This window comes from Pelobates fuscus, chromosome 2 (genome assembly GCF_036172605.1).
Source record: "Pelobates fuscus isolate aPelFus1 chromosome 2, aPelFus1.pri, whole genome shotgun sequence".
NCBI classification, from domain to species: domain Eukaryota; kingdom Metazoa; phylum Chordata; class Amphibia; order Anura; family Pelobatidae; genus Pelobates; species Pelobates fuscus.
In genome coordinates this window covers 413,216,127-413,241,232 of record NC_086318.1, presented here as the reverse complement: position 1 = coordinate 413,241,232, position 25,106 = coordinate 413,216,127, and the positions used below count along the sequence as shown (strand labels likewise).

The 25,106-nt window shown below is 42.3% G+C and overlaps 1 protein-coding gene across 1 annotated transcript in view; it reads left to right on the top strand.

Moving 5' to 3' along the window:
• Nucleotides 1–25,106, top strand: part of PSME4 (proteasome activator subunit 4) — a 97,988-nt gene that overhangs the window by 42,441 nt on the left and 30,441 nt on the right. The window contains exons 19-31 of the mRNA XM_063443970.1: nt 608–823; nt 3,407–3,564; nt 12,795–12,890; nt 13,213–13,268; nt 16,481–16,537; nt 16,668–16,723; nt 16,813–16,911; nt 17,752–17,814; nt 19,574–19,669; nt 23,048–23,179; nt 23,320–23,529; nt 23,936–24,072; nt 24,839–24,892. Coding sequence (XP_063300040.1) covers nt 608–823; nt 3,407–3,564; nt 12,795–12,890; nt 13,213–13,268; nt 16,481–16,537; nt 16,668–16,723; nt 16,813–16,911; nt 17,752–17,814; nt 19,574–19,669; nt 23,048–23,179; nt 23,320–23,529; nt 23,936–24,072; nt 24,839–24,892 — 1,430 coding nt within the window. The remainder of the gene's footprint in view (nt 1–607; nt 824–3,406; nt 3,565–12,794; nt 12,891–13,212; nt 13,269–16,480; nt 16,538–16,667; nt 16,724–16,812; nt 16,912–17,751; nt 17,815–19,573; nt 19,670–23,047; nt 23,180–23,319; nt 23,530–23,935; nt 24,073–24,838; nt 24,893–25,106) is intronic.

The following is a 25,106-nucleotide window of genomic DNA, read 5'->3' as shown; positions in this document are numbered from 1 at the left end:
ATAATGTGTTTAAGCTGCTACGAACAAATCCAATGCCTTTTAATGTACAAGTCTACTAGGGATGCATTGAAATGATTTAAGGGTGTACTCAATAAGCAGTGAATTGCAGTGGAATGAAAACTTAAGGGATAAGTAGAAATATTAGCATTTCCCTTAATGCTTTTGCCTATATTTTGCAAAACACATTTTTTTTTTCTTGCAAACCTGTTCAATTACAAATTACTATATGTAGACTGAAATAGCCAAGCTGTGACTACAGCCAAGTCGGAGCATTTTATTCCCCATTCTGTTGTGCGTTATTTTTTTTCAATTTTTTTTTTGCACCTGAATTTTTCAATTTAGTCTTCTAAAAATAAGTTGTTTTTTTTTTGTTTTTTTTAGCAATGTTCTGTTGAAATCACAGTGGTCTTAAAATGCACCTAAAACTGACTGACTGTAAAGATCACAAGTCTGCCATTGTTTTGTTTTATATAAAGTAGTGTGTTTACTGTACGTATGCATTTATTGTGCCTCGACTGGGAGCCATTTTTTTGCATTTATGATTAGATCCTATTTTTAGCAATGGTTATAACTAGGTTTGACATTATTTTTATTTTTTTCCCCATAGATAACAAGAGTTGATGCAGCAAAATTGCTTCCCTACAAAGATCAGCTCGTAAAGATTCTTCAGAGAACCCTGCACTTCAAATGCAAGCAGGGCTACACTCTGTCCTGTAACCTACTGCACCATCTGCTACGATCCAGCACGCTTATATACCCCAAGGAATACTGCAGTGTACCTGGTGGATTTGATAAGCCTCTCTCTCAATATTTACCCCTAAAGGCAAGTTTTGTCTGTTTTGGTGGGGTTTTTTTTGTTTTTTTGTGTGTGTGTTTTTAATTTAAATGAAATGAGATCTGTCTTTACTGACTTTTTAATTTAATTTCATTAAAAATATCAATAAAACTTTTAAAAAAATAATTACACACATAACTTGATTCTGCTTGCTTTCACGAGGCCATACCCATAAGCTTCCATTATACTAGTGTTTCTTAATCCTTCTGACACTTTGAGTAATGACAGATTTTGCAGAATTATGTTTTGTTGTATATTGCATAACTGTTGAATAGGTTAGAATTTTAATATTGAAAAGGGGGTTAGTGAGCTAATGCTATGTACAGAGTCCAGGGCCAGATTAAGAGCCCAGTGGGCCTGGTGCTGACAATTATGATGGGCCTAATTAGAAAATCTGATCGACCAAACACACTAAAACAGTCATACCTCCCAAGCGTCATGTATCTGATGGAGATGGTGCTGGAGGGAAAATCATAGGATACAGCTATGGGAAAACACATACCCTATGCTAATCTTTAGCTTTCACCTTTCAAGTAATTCCATACTCCCTAACAGCAGTGTCCAGTGAAGCAGGAAGTCAAGGTAAAAGGGTGGGCCACTCACGCAAATCATGTAACCAGAACTGACCAAAAAGCATGTCTGCCCAAAGAATTTGAAGGACAGCCCGGCATAAATGCATGTTAGGCTGCCTGCCAGTCAAGCAGGTTGGCCAACAAAGGGCATACTATGCAGACAGCACCCTGAGCTTGGCATAAATGTATCTAATGATGCACTCGCTCCACTCTTTCTAAAGACTGTCCCCTAGCAGTCACATGTCCACTTGTCTCCTTACCTTCTTACTAGCAAGCAGAAGCTCCTGGTTGTACAGTCTGAGACAGAGAAAAGGTGGATGTAGTGAGTGTAGAAGAAAGGGAACATGCCACAGTGTTGGAGACCAAAGTCAGCATTACCTAAACTAATTTCATTGTCAGCCAGTCCACACAAGTTTTGTTCCTCTACATCCCTCTTAAGTTTCCATACTTAAGCAAGAGTATGCGAAAAGTAGTTGGTGTTGCCACCTTTCTTTGGAAAACAAAATACTAGCCTTACTAATTTGCATAATAAATTTTGTATGCGTGACATCACATGATGTAAATTACAAGGAGTGACATAAGAGATTCTGTAAAATCGCCAAAAAACTTATTTGTTTGCTTCTAGTGTATATATGGATTTCTCCCATGTCTTCCAGTATCCCTTAGTCCCCTAATCTCCCCATGTCGCTCTGTGTCCCCGTGTCGCTCTGCAGCCTCCCCTCCCTCCCCCCCTTACTTGAGATGTAGGTGGTCTCTGCAGGCTGGGAGCTTCTGTCTGGACTCTCTGGGCAGGGCTGCTCCCCCGTGGATCAGTGAGTAGGAGGCAGGGAGGGAGATGCTGTAACATCCTATCCCAGCCTCTCTCCACACACACAGCTCCACCTACTGGCTAGTGCCGGTATTGCATCTAATCTCAGTTTATACTGAGACTGACATTTGTGTTGCTGGTATTACTGCAATACCGGCACCGGCTAGGCAGCCTCAAATACCGGAGGCGTTTTTTTTTCTTTTTTTTTCTTTTTTTTTTTTAAATCAATGGGCCTGGAGCTGCAGCCCCTATGTTAATCCTGCCCTGACAGGGTCCATGTCATAATAGGTTACGAGTATGTGTTCCCTTACATCTCTGCTTTGCTTCAAACCTCTAATTTATTTTTTCCACTTAACATACACACAAGGGAGGTATTCAGAATCATGCTGCTGATTCTGGGTTATCTGGCCTGATATTTAATCTATCCATTATGTAGGAAAACTACAGATTATACATAAAAGCATTCTGTCGAAACCACTGTGTACAAAACGCCACACTCTGTTGTCACCGTATTCAATTGCTATAAGCTCAAGCAATAGTTCCCCTGGAAGAAGGAATGCTGGGTGAGTGAAGAGTATATGGGAGTCTGCTCTGAAAAAGGAGTTTATAAAGTGCTCTAGAACCACAACTGTATGAAGTGTTTCATGCCCTAACAACACGTTTTTCCTTTCTGTAACCCAAAAGATGCAACTACTGTGATTTGGCTTTTGCATACGCCTAGAATGTCGTACAGATGCATATCTATCGGTGCAAAAATAAAAGAATAAAAAAAAAAAAAGTGCTCTAGAGCCTTAATCAAATGTTCCTTCAGATCTGCATAAGCTTCCTAGTGAAGACTGGTTTTACCAACTTGTTTTTTTTACTAACAATTTGCTTTATTTGGCAATTTAAAGGGTACATTAATGCACAAGTTACACCTACCTTAATAAGGGGCGTGATACGTATGGCTATATTAGGGTGGAGGATTATGATCTTTAGAACTTGCATGCAGAGCTTAAGGTGTAGATATATTAGATAGTGGTGGTAGTACAGGTTATGATTTTTCCGGGGTACAATAACTACAAGATAAATCCATTTTAATTAATGCAATATTCTGTTAATTGGCAGTGACAAAACAGTGTTTCAAAAGCGTGGCTCATCAGTGGCTAACATTCTTCCTGTGAAATAATTTTTGTATTTTGTCTTCTTAAGGACTGGGGGAAGGCGGGCGATTTGTGGAACCTGAACATACAGTGGCACTTTCCTTCTGCTGAAGAGATCACCTTCGCTTACTACCTTCTTGATAACTTTTTACGACCAGAATTGCAAAAACTGGAGTCTTATGGAAGCGGAGAACTTGAGATGTCAAGGTATTTTTACCATGATGGTAAATGGACTGCGTGCATATTATGGCTACTGTTCGTGATGGGGATATTTTTAGTTCCTAATTTAATGGGCAGCGTGTTAACTTGTATATAAACGTATGCACAGGTACGACATTTCAACAAGCGAGCGTAGACGTCTTCCATATTAATAATGTATAAATGTACCTCTTTAGCCCGGACCTCTCCCCTGCCGTCCTGCAACGTGTCACTGCTTGCCTTTCTTCCATCTCTGACTGGATGTCCTCCCGCTTTCTGAAACTCAATCTCTCAAAAACTGAGCTCCTTGTCTTTCCTCCTCCTAATACTGATCCTCCTCTTTCGCTCTCCCTTCAGGTTTGTGGTACCAACATCAGTCCATCCTTGCAAGCGCGCTGTCTTGGCGTCATACTTGACTCTGGTCTCACCTTTGAGCCTCACATCCAGCATGTTGCCAAATCCTGTAGATTCCATCTTAAAAACATAGCCCGCATCCGCCCCTTTCTTGTACCAGATACTACGAAGGAGCTTGTCCATGCTCTAGTAACTTCCCGCATGGATTATTGTAACCCTCTCCTGATTGGTCTTCCCAAAAGCCGTACTGCACCCCTACAGTCCGTAATGAACGCTGCTGCTAGACTGATTTTCCTCTCTACTCGTTTCTCTCACACCTCACCCCTCTGCCAGTCCTTACATTGGCTTCCTGTATGCTATAGGAGTCAATTCAAGGTACTAACTCACACCTATAAAGCACTGAACAACTCTAGCCCCTCTTATATCTCCTCACAGATCCATAGGTATGTCCCTTCTCGGTCTCTCCGCTCTGCCTGTGACCACCTCCTGTCCGTTGTCCGCACCCGTATGGCCAACTCGCGCTTGCAGGACTTCTCGCGGGCGGCTCCCTTCCTATGGAATAGCCTGCCTACCGCCATCAGACTCTCCCCTAGTCTTGCATCTTTTAAGAAGTGCCTTAAAACCCATCTCTTTAGGAAAGCTTATGGCCTCCAAGACTAACCCTTACCTCACATACCTGTCTCTTGCCCTCTCCTAAAGGGCAGCCCACCTTATTTGATTGCAAATTCCTGTCCTAATGTGTTTTACACCCCACCTCCTATAGAATGTAAGCTCGATTGAGCAGGGTCCTCTTCAACCTATTGTTCCTGTAAGTTCTTGTAATGGTCCTATTTATAGTTACCGTATATACTCGAGTATAAGCCGAGTTTTTCAGCCCATTTTTTGGGCTGAAAAACCCCAACTCGGCTTATACTCGAGTCAGAGTCTGTATTATGGCAATTTGCATTGCCATAATACAGACTGGGGGGAGAGGGGGGCTGGCAGAGCTGTAACTTACCTGTCCTGCAGCTCCTGTCAGCTCTCTCCTCCTCCGCGCCGTCCGTTCAGCACCTCGGTCAGCTCCCAGTGTAAGTCTCGCGAGAGCCGCGGCTCTCGCGAGATTTACACTGGGAGCTGACAGAAGAGCAGAACGGACGGCGCAGAGGAGGAGAGAGCTGACAGGAGCTGCAGGAGAGGTAAGTACAGCTCTGACAGCCCCCCACTGAACTGCCACTGGACCACCAGGAAAGGAGAGCCCCCCTCCCTGCCATATATCAAGCAGGGAGGGGGGACGAAAAAAAAATATATAAATAAAATAAGAAATAAAATAATAAAAAAAAAAATTAATAATAAAAAAAGGGGTATAAGGACCACTATGGGAGGGGGGGGGGGTATAAGGAACACTATGGGAGGGGGGGGGTATAAGGACCACTATGGGAGGGAGGGGGGTATAAGGACCACTATGGGAGGGAGGGGGGTATAAGGACCACTATGGGAGGGAGGGGGGTATAAGGACCACTATGGGAGGGAGGGGGGTATAAGGACCACTATGGGAGGGAGGGGGGTATAAGGACCACTATGGGAGGGAGGGGGGTATAAGGACCACTATGGGAGGGAGGGGGGTATAAGGACCACTATGGGAGGGAGGGGGGTATAAGGACCACTATGGGAGGGAGGGGGGTATAAGGACCACTATGGGAGGGAGGGGGGTATAAGGACCACTATGGGAGGGAGGGGGGTATAAGGACCACTATGGGAGGGAGGGGGGTATAAGGACCACTATGGGAGGGAGGGGGGTATAAGGACCACTATGGGAGGGAGGGGGGTATAAGGACCACTATGGGAGGGAGGGGGGGGAATAAGGACCACTATGGGAGGGAGGGGGGGGAATAAGGACCACTATGGGAGGGAGGGGGGAATAAGGACCACTATGGGAGGGAGGGGGGTATAAGGACCACTATGGGAGGGAGGGGGGGTATAAGGACCACTATGGGAGGGAGGGGGGGTATAAGGACCATTATGGGAGGAATGGGGGGGGGGATAAGGAACACTATGGGAGGGAGAAGGGGGATAAGGACCACTATGAGAGGGAGGGGGTGGGATAAGGACCACTAGGGGAGGGGTGAGTCAGGACCACTGGGGGGGGGGAGTGAAGGAACACGGGGGTGGGGAGGTAAGGACCACTGAGGGAGGAGGAGGGGAAGTCAGGACATATGGGGGGGGGGAGGGGGCGGCAAAATTTTTTTTGCCTAGGGCGGCAAATATCCTTGCACCGGCCCTGCACACACTGCATTCACACACTGCATTCATGCGCACACACACACTGCATTCATGCACACACACACACACACTGCACTCATACACACACTGCATTCATACACACACACATACGCACACACTGCACTCATACACACACTGCATTCATACACACACACATACGCACACACTGCATTCATTATACACACACTGTAAATAAATATTCAATTAATATATTTTTTTTAGGATCTAATTTTATTTAGAAATTTACCAGTAGCTGCTGCATTTCCCACCCTAGTCTTATACTCGAGTCAATAAGTTTTCCCAGTTTTTTGGGATAAAATCAGGGGCCTCGGCTTATATTCGGGTCGGCTTATACTCGAGTATATACGGTAAATCCCCTCTCATAATATTGTAAAGCGCTACGGAATCTGTTGGCGCTATATAAATGGCAATAATAATGCCTATAAAACAAATGTTTTCATCTGAACCACACTTAAAAAAAAAAAAAAAAAAAATTTGTAAATTATTTTTATTTCATTTGTTTGACACATATTATATATGAAATTATATTTATAGTGTGTGTGGGGGGGGGGGGTGTATATATGTGTTTTAAAACAATTTAAAATTTTTTATAAATATCTCCACAAAGAAAAAAAACACGCAGGGCTTTTTAAAGTGTTATGTATGTATGTATCCTGGCGTTGTGGGAGGGGATGATCTGGCTTATATAAACATAAACTTACCCACCATACCGGGCCAACATTGATTGGTCACATCCTGTTTTGTCAAAAGAGCTCCTTGCATGGTTTTCCAGCAGCCGAGAAACTGTTCCGACAAGTCAGCAGGCCCTTGGACTACTGTCCTCAGCCTCAACCACTCGAATGCAGTCGCTCCCAGCACCACTAAACTCCCAGGGCACCTTCCCAAACTTCCTGGTCATCCGATATCACCCCGGCAGTGAGTACAAGGGAACACGTGTTAAACTACTGAACAAGGATCGTGCACGCACGGACAACAAATATGTAACCCCACTCATACGAAAGCGGTAAAAAAACTAACTTACACTAATTCCCAACACACGGTAATTCTCATAGGAAACTTCGTACAGCTACCTTCAATTCGGTTCAAACTAAACAAAGCAGTTCATTTTGCACAATTCACGTTACAAGCTCTATACTAGTTGCACACCAACGCCGCCCCCGACTGTCAAAAATTGCTAACTACACAAATCCAACCTTTTTCAATGATTTATTATTTTACCGGGAAATCTAGAAGTTATAACTGTGACATTATAAGTTTTAATTATGCATAAATCCGTTGTTCACATTAACATGTTTTTGGTTCACATAGACAAAATCAAGCAGTCAATTTGGTGGGAGAATTCTATGTGATCAATCAGTCCATATTTTCTCATGAATACTCTTGTACGTTTGCGTTTCACTTCATGTCCTTTCAGAACTCTGATCTATACTCTCTTGCTTACCAGTTACATTTGTCACTAATTCAGTATGCACGGTAGGTTAATGAAATTGTGTGATTCCAAATGAGGGGGCGGAAATGGGATGTTCCAGCTACAATGCACCAGTTAAGACCTAATACTCTATAAGCAAGGACCCAGCTCCTAAACTTTTAAACAAGACGTTCATCAAAGGGGGTTAATATTGGTATAAAGGGTACTAGGTTAACCTGGTAAAGAATTCAGAAAGGTCACTATATAATTTAATTTAGTTTGAGCTAATGTCAACCTACAATACCTGCCCAGACTGGTATGCTAGAGTCTAATCAAATACGCGTCCTGTTTAACAAGCCAAATCCGTAAGTTACATTCAATGTTATACCAGTTTCTGACCACAAACGCACAAGAATGACTAATGCACTTAATATCATACGTAAAATCTCACAGTATTTATAGGCACACATAGTAAATAGTTTAACGGAACCACGCCAATATTGTATAAATATAAAAATTCACTTCGATCCCTCAATCTGCATAGGTTCAGAAGTAAAACCTCCATAATCGCAACACTTTAAGAGGAGGATCTATATACCCAGGTATGTACCACTTTTAACAGATTCCAATCGGTTACACAGTCTAGGTATAGTACCAACCACAGTTCTTGGTTTCCAACAGGGGATAAATGCCACAAAATCAGACACCCTGTCAAGACATATGACTCCTTAAAAGATCAAAGGTATGCTATTTCCTTTTGTAACGTCAGTTCACGCATCATTAACTGGCACTTAGGGTACCAGAACAGCCCCAAACTCAGAAACCTAATTTGGAATTGCCGCAAAACCAACACCCCTCCTCACATGAAGGTCCCATCGGCCCAAATCATAGCTAGAGTGTTGCGACTCTAGCTAAGAGGAATAGTTAGGGTGTCACTTTCCCTACCCACGGGAGTGCCTCACCATCCCACGCATAGATTACTTATTCGTCACGTGGCATTAAAACAGACGCCAGTTAACATAACATAACAACCTACCAAAAAACGTATAATCAGAAGTCTCATTTTAATGTCATTCTAGTATATCTCACTTGTCAGACCAGGGAGAGGACTTCTTCCTGCCCAGCACACCAGCTAGACCACCCAAACAACCACTGGCCTCTACTGCGGGTGCAAATAAAGACCATTAAAGTCCCTCTTCCTGGAGGTCATGGACCATCCAGAAGATCGCCTCAGAACCAAGGCGAGGGGGTATACCTTACCCAGTGACCGCCAGGAAGGTTGAATTATGAGTCATGATGTCCAATTCTGATAATCCACAACCAGGGACCATTACTCAAGCCAATATAACTGGGATACAGGCCACCATGTCTTCGAATCTGTCATCCATAAATAATTTAAATCAAAGGATAGAGTAGTTGGAATTGTCAACACCAGCTACTGTAACTCCTGCAGATCTTCTCCTTCCCACACTAACCACCGAACAAACCATCACATAGGGTAATGTCACTGCCACACCAACCACACAGGGTTCCGATACAGTCACACCCGCACACGTGGTCCCTCCCAACATGAAGAAAGACATTGGAGGGAAAGGATGTAAACTTAATGTCCCTATTGATAGCATTCCAAGACATAGTCGAAAATAAAACCTACAATTACGGTGACCTGTGAGTGGTGCTCAAAGCCAAATACCCCAGACTAAATAAAAAACTATCCATACCAGACTTTGTAATAGCATTTGGATTGTACAGAGACTTAATGTGCTTTAATATCCCCTAGCGCAGAGAGGAACTAGACCTGTACATGCACAAATTGGTAGACCTGGGGTACAAGTATGGTGGCACCACATTTTACAATTACCACAAGTCTTTTTCAGCCAGCCAAGCCAAGGCTGCGGCAACATTTGCACAATTCAATATCAGGATAGACTGGAGCCACATGGACACTGCGTTCTTTCGGCAATTCGCTGGGCGGGTGCCACTGGCTTGTGCAATTTGCTCTTCCAACTCTCATGCTACAAATTTGTGCTCCAATAAGCCTAGTTTACCCACCACTAGCTACCCCACCCCTAGCACAAGCACATACGAACAAAAAGGATTGAAAGACAAACTGGGGAGACCGATAGTCTTTTTAGGTAAGGCTCAGATATGCAACAACTTCAACGCAGTGGGTTGCAGTTTCAGTGCCTGCAGGTTGTTGCATGCCTACTCCATCTGTTTTCGAGCCCACGCCAAGACTATGTGCCCAAACATTGTCTTTCCCAAAAAATGACTGAGGTACAGATTGACTCACTTGCTTTCTACCTCAACACTCACCCATCACAAGACCTCGTTCAGTTCCTAATCACAGGTTTCACGGAAGGGTTCCATACAGGGTCAATTGCACTACCAGTAGGCGATATCGAATGTAACAACTTAGTCAGCAACAAAAGACCCTACAACAGTAGACACACTCTGAAACACAGAAGTGGAAAAACGCTTCATGATCTGGCCATTCCAAACATCACCATTCTCATGTTGGCGAACCAACAAGATGGGCATCGCAACAGGCAAATAATACAATAAAAAAAGTTTGATAATAGACCTTTTGGGCATATCCGATGCCTTCCAACTACTTCCAATACATCAGTCACTGTGGCATCTGCACAGAATAAAATGGAAAGGCCTTTACTATTTTGCCAGCCGTCTAACTTTCAGGGCAAAGAGTAGCGCAAAGCTATTTTACATATTCACAGAAACTCTTTGCTGGCTCTTATTGAATGTCATTGATTGTCCAGTCGTAATTCACTACCTAGATGACTTTCTGACCATAGAAAATCCACTCAGCATAACAAACATTAGCACTCTTTTCAACATTAGGCGTACCGGTCGCCACGGACAAAACTGTAGGACCCATCACTAGTTTGTCTTTACTCGGCATATGCCTAAACTCAGTCGCCATGCAGGCAAGTCGCCATGCAGGCAAGTCTCCCTGTAGACAAAGTTCAGAGAATAAGGACAGAGTTAGTGTTGTTCCTCAGCAGAGTTACTATGACTCGGAAAGACCTTCAATCCCATCTAGGTTCTCTCAACTTTGCCATGAGAATAATCCCACAAGGACGCGCGTTCATATCCAAATTACTCAGTCTGTTAACAAAACTACCAAGCAACCAAAGCGTACTCACACTGGACGGACAGGCCAGGGCAGATATGTCTATGTGGAGTACATTTTTGGCTCACTGGAACGGCATTCATATGTTCAGTAATATGGACAGACACAGCAGCCCACTCGGGTTACACAGACATATTCAGAGACAAATGGTTCAGAGACGCATGGCCAATAGAAACCGTAACTTTGCCATCATTCAACAACGCTTCTACCCTTTTCGAGATTTACCCAATAATGGCAGCAGCCCAAGTGTGGGGACACCTTTGGAAAGGACAGGCATTAAAATGCTATACAGACAATACAGCAGCATGCGACATAATCAACAAGGGCAGGTCCTTACCCCATACCATCATGAGCCTAGTCAAAAGACTTGTGTGGTTGGCAGCCACACAACACTTCCACTTCACTTGCGAACATGTACCGGGCTACAACAACACCGCAGCTGATGCCCTCTCTCATTCTAACCTACAGGTTTTTTACCAAGTACATCCCACAGCCGACAAAACCCCGAACAGACCGCTGCTATTCCAGAAACTCATCCTGGACTAGCTATACTTATGGTAGAACGAACAAATTCTAAGCATTATCCGACACTTTGGATACGCTACCATTCGAAATCTAAACAAACGCCATAAAAATCGCTACTTATCTGGCCACCTGCGGGCCCTAACGACCAAACTAATTCACAGTAGAAAAGACCAATGATGCCAACAAAATGCAAAAAATGGCTGACTAAACAAAATAGGGGACCACCATGTCCTGACACTTCGGCAATCCAAAACGATTCAAACGGGGCCACCTGTCGACATAACCATACAAGTGGTGCCCACTGAAATTATTTGACCAGCTTTATCCAAACCCAAGAGGTCAAGACAAAAACGCCCCCCTACTAAGCCTACATGGTAACCCTCTAACAACATCCAAATTCATGGTATACATACAAACTCTTCACAAATAGGGTGCAATCCATCGGCTTTCACCGGTCATTCATTTGGCATAGGCACTGCAACAGCCGGATCTAGTCATAATATTCCAGTACACATCATCAAAAGACTAGGACGATGGAAGTAGTCGGCGTGCAACCGGTGTATATACCCCAACCGGAAAACGAACTCCGACAAGCATTCAAAGATTTGGCCAAATAATGATAAAAACCACATATCTGCATGGGTATTGTTAACTGTGAAATGCATATTAAAGTTGCTTTGCTTACACCTTTTGGCCCTCTTTATTTACAGGCCTGACTAACATCGGTTTTAGTACACTACAACCGAATTTAGTAAATATTATGGTTAATGCTTTCTCTGCCTTTTTCCCTAACCACAAATAAATAGTGTGTGTATAAAGGCTTGCCTGGAGTTGTGGGAGGGGCATGGTGATCCTATTTAAACTCACCCCCCTTTTATTTTTGCATCACCGTGGAGTTTTGACTTCGGCAGGCCCCACCCAGCACTCCCTCAACTCAATTGAATTTATTTTATATCTAGGGTGGGCCCTCTTTATTACAGGCCTACCGCATACGTCGGTTTCGGCACACTTCAACCGACTTCTTCATACCTGTGGTTACACCATACTATACATACGTTATGTTACAAGAATAGCACCGAACACAAATAAATAAATATATATATATATCTAATTTTTTTTAAGTTTTAATTTTATTTATTTTTTTACAAAAAAGAACTTGAAAGCAGAGTTTGTAGCACTACCTCCAAGCCCTATTAGTTAGAACACTTGCCAGTTTGCATACAAAACGTATCAATGAATTCTACGCAGTAGTGACATAGAAGTTACGCCCAGCACCAGAGCATGCACATCAGTCTGCTATGTAGGAACTTTAACTTCTTGCTCTTTTTCTGACCGAGCTTTAAAGCAGAACTGCAAGCTCTTCTTCCAAGCCATTTTTGTCAGTTTTACACACATTTTGTCAAACATGCAGCGCCTTGGAACCATAACCACTTTAATAAGCTTATGGTACCTCGGATGGTCCTTTAAATATACATGTTATGCAATATAAAATACTTGCCTAATTTGTGTTTTTTCTTTCAGGGATGATGTCCAGCAATGTCTGACTATCGTGCAAAGCTGTCTTACTGGCTCCGGGAATCTTCTACCTCCTCTGGGTGGAGAGCGAGTTCCACACCTGTAAGGAATCTCATTACTGCTTTGTGCATTTTTGTATTAAGTAGTTCTAGGGATTTTGATATTGATTATAATAAAAGCATAGTTGGAATACAGTGTAACGTGGACCTGGATGCTAGCTTCTGAAAGGGTCAGTAATTTCTTTACATAAAAACAAGGAATTACTACATGCTTTCACCTCAAGCTCTTCTAGTGGTTCCTCAGTCCCAGTCCTCCAGTTATTTTTTTTTTGTAATTTATTTACCTTCACTCTGCTAAATGTAGAACTAGAGTTGAGGAAAGACATTTTTTTCATATATTTTATTGATCTTTTTCTGTTGTGTAGGGTTTCAAGCATGGTGTCTTTGGATGAGACGAAACCTTTCATTGGTACAGATTATGGTAGGTGTTTTTTACTCTTTCATTGGGATACGTGATCTATTTATGTCCATTTTACTGGTCTCTATGGGACTAATCCAGAAAGTAATTATTTGCTTTTACTTTCAAATTTCTAGTAACTTAACATTTTAAGACGCTAAAAAAATGCCTTCTAGATGTGACACAGGCCATTTACTACATTGCAGCTGATATGTGTGCTGTGTACTTCAAATCTATGACAAAACCAACAATAGCCGTACACATCAATCATCTAGAGGCATTGCTAAATCTGCAAACCGTCACGGGCATATTTAAATGTTATGAGCATAGAAAATTATATATTTCTAGCTTACACATACACTTAACAAAATTATAAACGTAACACTTTTTTTGTTTTTGCCCCCATTTTTCATGAGCTGAAATCTGTCTAAATCTGTTAGTGAGCACTCACAGGTGTGGCATATCAAAATGCTGATTAAACAGCAGGATTATTGCAAAGGCATGCCTTAGGCAGACTACAATAAAAGGGCACACTAAGGGGGGGCGGGGCCGGGCGGCCATGCCAGCAGGCTGCATATCACAAGGGCTCCCGAGGAACCGACAAAATTGGGGTATATACCCACCTTACCCAGCTTATATTGACCCGGGGGTCCATGGCATGAGGCCCTGGAGTGTCCCGGTGCAGCTGGAGCCCCCACTGCAGGGTGGCTCTAGGTCCTGGTGAGCGACTCTTGGACTCGGAGATTGAGGCCTACCCGGGGGGAGAGTGGGGCAGACGGCCGCTGCCTCGCCCTCCTTCCTGACTACAGAGAACCACCGTTCGCCTGGCGCCTGCCCGGACCCGTTTCCCCCCCATATGGGCCGGGGGGGGGTCATCCCGGTCCCCACCAGGCAGGCTACCCACCTATGCATCTCACCTGGGCGGCCCGAAGCTGCAGATAAGAGGTTCGCACGCGGTCCCCTTAAAATGGCCGACAGCTGCACAGTGATTTTCCGACCGAGACGGTGATCCCTCTGAAGCATGCCGTTACGGTGGCACAGTGCGACACAGCCGGAGCTGCCACTGCGGGAGGTCCCTGAGGGCTTCCGAACCCCCACGCAACAATCCTGTAACACATGTGCCTCATTCACAGACCGCACGGTGCAACAGCCCGCACACCAAGGCTTGAAAGACCAGACACCGAGCAGAACGGCCAACATGGTGCCCCAACACCAAGACTGATCTCCTACTCACCTCCTATCCAGCCTGCAACGAAAAGGCCCATGAAATGAAGACCCCAAGCTTCCCACCCCGACTGACCCAGAGGACTAAAAGGGACAAGCACACTGAAACGCAGCTGCAGCCCCAGAGAAAACCACCAAGAAACTTACAGCGCAGCATGGTTGGACAGAGCTCAACGTTATGATGCTTGCTCTGGTGGACACTCACCCCCTGCTACACAGAACGAGCAGAGCAGGTATCGGTCAGTAGTGGGACTCTCCCTGCAGGACCACCACATAGATGGCTCCCCACTGGGACAGTACAGGTGGCTTGGAATGGCCAGGGTGATAACACTAAAGCGACTTACAATAGTACTAAAGCGACTGATAACCATATAAAAGCGACTGATAACAGTATTAAAGCGACTGATAACAGTATTAAAGCGACTGATAACAGTATTAAAGCGACTGATAACAGCATTAAAGCGACTGATAACAGCATTAAAGCGACTGATAGCAGCATTAAAGCGACTGATAGCAGCATTAAAGCGACTGATAGCAGCATTAAAGCGACTGATAGCAGCATTAAAGCGACTGATAGCAGCATTAAAGCGACTGATAGCAGCATTAAAGCGACTGATAGCAGCATTAAAGCGACTGATAGCAGCATTAAAGCGACTGATAGCAGCATTAAAGCGACTGATAGCAGCATTAAAGCGACTGATAGCAGCATTAAAGCGACTGATAGCAGCATTAAAGCGACTGATGGCAGCATTAAAGCGACTGATAGCAGCATTAAAGCGACTGATAGCAGCATTAAAGCGACTGATAGCAGCATTAAAGCGACTGATGGCAGCATTAAAGCGACTGATGGCAGCATTGATGCGACTGATGGCAGCATTGATGCGACTGATGGCAGCATTGATGCGACTGATGGCAGCATTGATGCGACTGATGGCAGCATTGATGCGACTGATGGCAGCATTGATGCGACTGATGGCAGCATTGATGCGACTGATAATAAACACTGACCAAGTTTTATTACAGTGTAAATCTACTTTTAAAATACGTACTTAAGCTAAAAATAACATAAAATTGTGCCTGTTAATATCTTATCCCGCATGTTTAGAGGACTGCTTTCGGGGCACCTCGTTCCGGCTTGTAATAACTATGTGCACAGCAAAAATAAAGAATTTAAAAAAAAAAAAAAAAAAAAAGCACACTAAAATGTGCAGTTTTATCACACAGCACAATGCCACAGATATCGCAAGTTTTGAGGGAGCGTGCAATTGGCATGCTCTCACTGCAGGAATGCCCACCAGAGCTGTTGCCCATGAATTTAATGTTCATTTCTCTACCCCAAGCAGTCTCCAAAGGCGGTTCAGAGAATTTGGCAGTACATCCAACCGGCCTCACAACCACAGACCACGTGTCACCACACCAGCCCAGGACACCTCCACATCCAGTCTGTTCAGCTCATGAAAAATGGGACCAAAAACCAGTGTTGCGTTTATAATTTTGTTCAGTATAGTTAATTCATGTAAATGGTCTTTCTTCATATTTAATATATCCTCAAAACCAAGTTTTAACAATTAATTTAATGTAAACCTTGAATGGAGCCGATTGTTTATTAATTGTGGTGATATGAAAGTGAGGTGTGCAACATAAAATGTATTGGGTTTTGGTTTCTAGAAGCTCTTGACTCATTTTAACTCAGTGTAGTGGTTATAGTGCCGCGAGTGTATGAGAGCGGTTTCTCTGTTTTCTGTCTTTCTGAAGCACTTTAATAAAAACCAGGGCTCTTTCAGCACCCATAGTCCAGTCTATCTTTAACTACACCAATAAGGAAGAAATTGTCCAGTCTTTGTGCGGCTGCAATATGACAAAGATTGTAGATGCCAGGAGAGCCACAATTTGTCCAGCAGTATGTCGTCTATGGATAGACCAATATCAAATATACTAAGCTATAGATTATTGTGCTTACAGTTTGGCGGTCTGTTCAGATGTATATAAAATAAATTTTATTTATAATTCAGACTATTCCAGAGAAAACTACAGAGAATTGATTACAAAAACACTCAGGAAACTCTTGCGTAAGTATTGCCTTATAAGCTTATTACAATTTTACTATAGAATATGGATAGTATTGAGAAACTGCCGACCTTTGGCTTTGTACAAAACGGGCTGCAAAGTAGGTGCTTGATGATGTTCTCTTCTTGATAGACTATATCCTTGATCACTCAGAAGATGATACGAAGTCGTTATTTCTAATAATAAAGGTAAAAAGAAAGGAATTAACCTGATCTAGTTTGATTTTTGAATCTGTCTTTTCGGTCTAATCTCTTCTGGTTCATGTCTTCCCTGGCAGATTATCGGTGACCTTCTGCAGTTTCAGGGAGCCCACAAACATGAGTTTGACGCTCGATGGAAGAGTTTTAAAATGGTCAAAAAGTCCATGGAAAACCGGGTGTGTAGAACGTCTTGTGAGCTGCAGTCATACTTCCAACTTCTCTCTTGTATTGTGTAACTTTGTAATCTCTGAACGAATTTCATGAAGGTGCAATCCACAAACAAGATGGGATTTCACATTTGAAAGTGAAGCTGCTCAACTCTCGCCCTCTCGAAGTGAACAGTTCACATCCCACAATTCCTTGTGGCGCGTGCTTGCTAAGAATTATGGGATGCTGCGCTTTTATTTGGTGTTGGACTGCATACCTAATCCTGATTTCACTTTAAGCAGGATATGCCAGCTTTATTTGCAAGAAATAAATGAATACGTTATGTGTTTGTAAGGTTATTAAAATGGTTTCATACATTTTGGAGGTCAGGTGCATTTTTCATGACCTGGTGATATGTGCAGTGCATTATTTATATAGCGCCAACATATTCTGCATTTCGAGAGGTAAAACAAAAAATTCTAACAAAACACATTTGAATAGTAGGTGAAGTGGGCCCTGCCCAAACAAGCATACAAACTGATGGTGCCACATGATTGTACACTAAACATGGCTGTAATGCCAGTGAGTTTTGTTAGGAATCTCTGGCAGTGGTCAGCACTACGCACACTGCAGTCACTATAACAAAGTGAAAGTAATTTTGCAGTGGCTAAGGCAGGAAAAATAATACCAAACAAGAATTTTGTATTTTTTTTTTTCTGGTTTTCGTTATTTACTAGTTTGCAAAGTAATGATATGCTAATATTGTCTGCATTTCGTACACTAGTAAAAATTGTATCTGAATTATCATTTTAAAAGTTTGTTGTAATGTGCAATGTCACCAGACGTTCTCCACTTGTCTTTTCTTTCAGCTCCACGGTAAGAAGCAGCACCTTCGAGGCCTCCTAATTGACAGAGTCATGCTTCAGCATGAGGTATGTGTCAAATGCAGCCCCTCATAGAACACATTGGCGTCAAACCTATCCATTCTTCCACACTGTGTTTGCAACCTTATCGTTCTCCTTAACCCCTTAAGGACCAAATGTCTGGAATAAAAGGGAATCTTGACATGTCACACATGTCATGTGTCCTTAAGGGGTTAAATATATATTTTTTTTAAAGCGCTTTTTTAGCACAAGTGAATTTGGCACACAACAGGTTAGGTTTCTGTGTATCAGATGGTTTGCCACTTTACCGGAAATGATATATGTATTCTATTTTAGCACATTGGAGAATCTACCAGAGTGTAGTATCCCATAAGTTTAAGTTATTCAACTTGCGCTAAAGGGACACCGTAGGCACCCAGACTACTTCAGACCACTTTACATTGCAGCTGTAAGTCACAGCCACTGGGAGCGCTTCCTGAATCCAAAACTGACTTTTGGTCCAATATCTGACTCTGGACGTCCTCACGTATTTCCAGCGTCCGATTTTGAATAATGCCTTCATATGAGCATTAGGTCTCCCCCGCCGGCTGATGGCGGGGGAGGAGTGTGGGCGGAGCCCAAGGGACATCAACCACTTACCTGAATCCAGCACCGAAGAGGTTTTATCCCCTTCAGCCCCACGGGAGGAGGGCGCGAGGGAGGGGGGGGGGGTCGTCACCAGTGGGGTACCTCAGGGATCTCTTTAATATTTTTATTAGTGATATTGCTGAAGGTCTTGATGGTAAGGTATGTCTTTTTGCTGATGATACTAAGATATGTAACAGGGTTGATGTTCCAGGAGGGATAAGCCAAATGGCAAATGATTTAGGTAAACTAGAAGAATGGTCAGAGTTGTGGCAACTGACATGTAATGTGGATAAGTGCAAAATGATACCCTACTAACCTCCGCATCTGAGGAAAGGGGTTTAGGGGTATTTTTTTTTTTTTAGATTACTTAAAGGTAGGCAGACAATGTAATAAAGCAGCAGGAAATGCTAGCAGAATGCTTGGTTGTATAGGGAAAGGTATTAGCAGTAGAAAGAGGGAAGTGCTCATGCCATTGTACAGAACACTGGTGAGACCTCGCTTGGAGTATTGTATGCAGTACTGGAGACCGTATCTTCAGAGGGATATTGATACCTTAGAGAGCGTTCAGAGAAGGGCTACTCAACTGGTTCATGGATTGCAGGATAAAACTTACCAGGAAAGGTTAAAGGATCTTAACATGTATAGCTTGGAGGAAAGACTAGGCAGGGGGGATATGATAGAAACATTTAAATACATAAAGGGAATCAACACAGTAAAGGAGGAGACTATATTTAAAAGAAGAAAAACTACCACAACAAGAGGACATAGTCTTAAATTAGAGGAACAAAGGTTTAAAAATATCAGGAAGTATTACTTTACTGAGAGGGTAGTGGATGCATGGATTAGCCTTCCAGCTGAAGTGGTAGAGGTTAACACAGTAAAAGAGTTTAAGCATGCGTGGGATAGGCATAAGGCTATCCTAGCTATAAGATAAGGCCAGGGACTAATGAAAGGTATTTAGAAAATTGGGCAGATTAGATGGGCCGAATGGTTCTTATCTGCTGTCACATTCTATGTTTCTATATGTACCCTAGGCTGGCAATCAAATTCCTGAGGCTGCAAAAATCAGGCGTACACAAGTAAATGACTGTTTAAAGGAAAGGTTGTCATTCACATTAAGGTAGTAGCTATATAGTATGTGTAACAGTAATTTGTGAAATTGTATTGTGTGTTTTTATAGTTGAGAACATTGACTGTCGATGGCTGTGCATATAAGCTTGTTCACCAGGACATTCTGAGGGATCTTCTAAGATTGTCAACCAGCTCATATGGTCAGGTGAGTCTCTTAAAGAAATTCTGTATAGTATGCATGGATTACAGCCATAATTTATTATTATTATTATTATTATTATATTTATATAGCGCCATCAAATTCCGTAGAGCTTCACAATGGGTGGACTAACAAACTTAATTGTAACCAGACCAGTTTGACGTACAGGAACCGTGTGGTTGAGGGCCCTGTTCAATGAGCTTAAGTTCTCGAGGTAGTGGGGTAAAGTGACACAAAAGGTAAGGGAAGCATTAGGGAAGTAGATTGGTAGAATAGTATTCAATGAAGACTTAGTGTGGGTTTTTTTTGGAGCCATTAACAGTTTAATTGATATGCTTTTGTGAAAAAGTGAGTTTTTAATGATTTTTTTTTTCGAACGAGTGGAGACTGAGTGAGCGTCTAATGGAAAAGGGAAGGGAGTTCCACAGGAATGGTGCACCCCTAGAGAAGTCATGAATGGAAGCATCAGAGGTGGGAGTACGAACAGTGGATGATACACAGGTCTTCGGCAGAGCGTAGGGGCCTAGACGAGACATACTTGTGTATTAGGAAGGGTAGATGGGTGGAAGTAGCATTATGTAGAGATTTGAAAGCAAGAACCAGAATCTTATATTGAGCCCTATATCTTACGGAAAGCCAATGCAGGGACTGACAGAGGGGTGAGGCGTGGGAAGTGCAGACAGCCAGGAAGATGAGCCTCGCCGACGCATTTATTATAGACTGCAATGGGGCAAGTTGGGAGCACATAAGACCACTGAGAAGTGGATTGCAGTAGTCAAGGCGAGAGAGGACCAAGTAGGGGCGCATGTGCGCTGTGTTTTTGAGATGGAAGCGGCAGGATTTGGCGATAGACTGGACATAAGGGGATGCAAAAGGCAGTAGCGAGAGAGCGGTGGTTGGGCTTTTTTAGAATCTGGGTTACAGTGGCAGGTTTGAAGGGTAATGGAAATATGCCAGAGGAGAGAGAGAGAGAGATTGAGAATTTTAGTGAGAGGCAAAGCAAGAGAAGGAGACAGAGCGTGGATGAAATCCAAGGGAGCAGGAAGTGGGGCGGAAGGACTGGAGCAGATCAGAAACCTCTTCTGCTGTAACTAGTGTTAATGAAAATAGAACAGCAAAAGGGGTGAGGTTGGTGGAAGTATTATAAGGGGAAGGAGAGAGATGAGATCTCTTCCCTGATTGTAGAGATCTTGTCAGTGAAGTGAGTTGCAAAGATTGTGACAGTTTAGTCGGTAGGAGGAGCAACATGGCAGAGAAGAGCGTTAAAAGTGTAAAATGGTCATTGTGGGTTCGCGGGAGAGTGTGGTTATGAAGATATTGAAGTAATTTATTTTTGCAGAGGAAAGAGCCAAGCTGTAAGAATGCAGCATACATTTATAGTGGAGAAAGTCTGATGCGGAGTGAGACTTTTTCCAGCAGCATTCAGCAGTTCTGGAGCATTTTTTGAATTTAACATGTAATACCTCCCTCTCACTGACACCTGATCTGCCCGTGTTAGGATCCTGCTTAATTTCTAGCCTCATTAAGCTATAGTGGGTACCGTGCTCAGAATGTCCCTCTAAGTGTTGGTAAAGGAACACTATAAGGGTATGGAGCACGAACATGTATTCCTGACCCTATAGTGTTAAAACCACCCTCTACCCTCCCTTGCCCCTCTAAATATCGCAAAATCTTACTTATTTTGCAGTCTGCTGCTGCTGGCTTTGCCTGCTTGGCTGACATCATCAGAAGTGTTTATCTAAGCCAATCACAATGATTTTACATATAAAAGCATGGGATTGGTTGATACTGTCAAGAAGGCAGAGCCAGCACAAGCCAAACAGCCCTGGTCAATCAGCATCTCATGATTGAACCAATGCATCTCTATGAGGAAAGATCAGTGTCTCCATGAAGAGGGCGGAGACACTTAATGGTTGTCACACTGTGCAGCACTGCCCGAGGACGCACCTCTAGTAGCCATCTGAGGAGTGGTCAGTGTAGTTATCCCTAGGCTGTAATGTAAACACTGCATTTTCTCTGAAAAGGTAAATGTTTACTGCCAAAATGTCTGAATGTAATGATTCTACTCGCCAGAACAATTCCAATTAGATGTAGTTGTTCTGGTTGTAAGAAATGATGATCCTCTTACAAGGATATTCTTTTAGGGAATGAGTGACATAAGACACAAACACAAGTGTATAATAAAATGTATTGTTAATGTTAATATTAATTTAGGATACTGTTACAGATTTAAAAAGGATATACACAATACACATTATAACCACATCCAGTCCAAAACCAAAAGATACATAGTAAAAGGGCAATACTTAGACATTTAAATGAAGATTTTCCACTTGCGCCTTCATCTTGGGTAGTATGGGACAGTCTCTCTCAGTTCACCATGGCACCACTGCTTGCTGCGCTGTCCTCCCCAATGAGAGGAGAGGAGCCCAACCTCCTTGCTGCTTTACTTTTAAAGACTGATTCTTTCAGTCATTAACTACAAGTCCCAGAATCCCTTTTCCCTCCCATAAAAAAAGTGGTTTATCCAGTCCTTTTTCCAGAGAGTTCTGTCTTTACACAAGTCTTTCCGTATGATCTCTTCCCTCCAGCTATACTGTAACATTGTGTAAGATGTGTCCAGTTAGGGTTGGTTTTTGGATAGGTTGGGAGCAGGCCTGTACTTCTTTTAGAGACATGATAGCTTGGGAAAACACACACTTCCATGGTTACACCTAGATGTTCATTACTCTGATCTTCTGATAACATGCATGGAAAACTGGTTGGCAGGAGAACTGCTGGAGGGATGGAAGCTTCTGTTTTAGCTGGGTGTTGTAAAATGCAACTGAAAGCTTTCATCATTATAACACTGTTATCAAATAGATTACCCCAACTTGTGAAACCAGTCACATGCACAGAGAGTTACATACAATATATAGATATAATATATACAATGTTTTGTATATCAATTTCTTACATGGTGACTATAGTGTTCCTTTAAATGTTTATGATCTGTAGAATATTTTTGAGAAGCTTGCTTGAAACCTACAGCCTCGTGAAATCTTCTTGAATGAGCACTAGTTTATTTTATAGTGGTTTACTTGTATTAACAAGTTGATCTGGCCTCTTGATTGTGTTTGCATTGGATGGGTTTGTAAAAGTGGGCCTTGTTGTTCACTTCTTCTGAGATGATACCAGTGGTGGACATACCTTACCAGGCCTGAAAACCTCTTCACATCATGGACGGTTAACTGACTTCTTATCAATGTGCATCTAGCGTTCGAAGTGTTTCTCTGAATTCTCCCACCCGGGAAATTGTTCTTTTTATATTGAGCTTTGATCCGTTTTATTTTCTATTTAATTTAAGATGTTTGTAACCTATGATTGTATGATTGTATTGTACAGGTGAGAAATAAAGCCCAGCAAGCATTTTTCACAGCTCTGGGAACCTACAGTTTCTGCTGCCGAGATATAATTCCTCTCGTACTTGAATACTTGCGCCCCGAGAGGGTTGACGTCACTCAGCAACAATTCAAAGTAAGGAGCCTGATAACGAGACCGTTGCAAGCTGACAGTGTTAATGATACTTTATTCTTTTAGAAAAGCTTTTTATTATATTCCATGATCTTAATAACTCTACGTAGACCTTAATATATAATGCATATATTTTATAACAGGGTGCCTTGTACTGTCTACTTGGAAATAATGGTACATCTTGCTTAGCAAACCTTCATGACTGGGATTGCATTGTGCAAGCATGGCCTGCAATTGTATCTTCTGGTCTCAGCAAAGCAATGTCTCTGGAGAAACCATCCATTGTCCGCCTTTTTGATGATCTGGCTGAGAGGATTCATCGACAATATGAAACCATTGGCTTGGATTTTTCGGTAAGCTTTTATATCGTCTTTGATGGCATTTAGAAGCATTCAATAACTGCTTGGGATATTTGTGTTTAAAGGAACACTCTGAACAATGTAGCAACTATAGTAGCCTTCTGTAATGGTTATCGTGCCAGGAGTCCTTTGGTTCCCTCCCAGACTAATAAGCAAACCGTGTAAGAATGGTTTGACAACTTTCCTTGGTCCTGTGCTGTCGCCTTGCTGGATTCTCCAGCAAAGCTGAATAAAGCTGCCGCTTATCGACACATTTGGACATGTTTTATGGATTGCTGCTGTAGCTCAACTTCCTTGACTTTTTAAGCCTCTACTTTTATTGGGTTTAACCACTTCTGATATCTTGTTATAACCTTTTGATGTCTTGTTAACAATGATTCTACAAATGTTTTTCTTCAAGATACCAGAGTCCTGTGTACATGTTGGAATTCTCCTACAGCAATCAAAAGGTCTACCCACAAACTCACAGTTGCCTCCTCCTGATGAAGTCTGTCTAGCCATTAAGAGGCAAGAGGATAAGAATTCAGAATCTTTACAGTAAGTGGTATTTTTATAAACCCTCATTAACATCGTATTTTAGCTGTGTAATCCTGAAACGTGCAAAACGTGCCTACTGTTTAAATCCTACATTTGCAATTATTTTGTTTTATTTGTGTTTTTGTTTTTATACTTTCACTGAGACCTCAGAAATAAAATAAAATCGATTAAACAATCCTCCCTAATTGAATGTTTTATTTATTTTTTAATATACTGCTGTACTACATCTGCATATCGCAAGGCGTTTATTTAAATGTGCCCTGAAAGATTATGTTTGAAGAGCACTCTCACAAAATACGGACAAATTCTCCATCACAGATCTGAATGTAAAGCAACAACAGTTACTCGCATCGATTACCAAGCACCATCTAGTAAATAGCAGACTGCATATTTATAACTTCTAAGAGGTCTCCTGTTGCTCAGTTAGATGTGTTTTATCATGTAGATAATAAAGTGTCCCTTTTATGAAGACTGCATAAGTCATGTGACAGTCCCGTCATACAGCTTGAACAGCCTTTTGGCTGAAGCAGCATCTTGGTCAATGTGTGATAATATCCAGCATCATATGAAACATGGCCTACCCTGACAGATACACATGTTTACTTACATAGATGAACATACATATTTTTCCTCTTTTATGTATATAATTTATATATTTGTATTTGGAAAGTATTTTTAAAGGTAGTGATGTAAATGTGTTTATTTAGGAATTCCAGACGTTTTAGGTAGTAATTTAATTGTTCATTTTATTTGTTTTGTTTTACAGGAAATATGAGCGGTTGGTCAACACTCTGTTAGATTGTGTTAACCAGAGAAACCTGTAAGTACCCACAAACTGAGACTGTAATATGAGGTTATATTTAATCTTAAAGTCGACTTGAATTCTGCATTGTTTTAAATGTTTTACTTTATCCAAGTAGCACCTTTTTGCACTATTTAAAACTTTCATAAGTTAAGTGCATGTCAGGTATTGATGTTTGATCAATCGCTGTCTCAGAATTTTAGAAAAAGGCCCACTATGAATGTTCATGCAA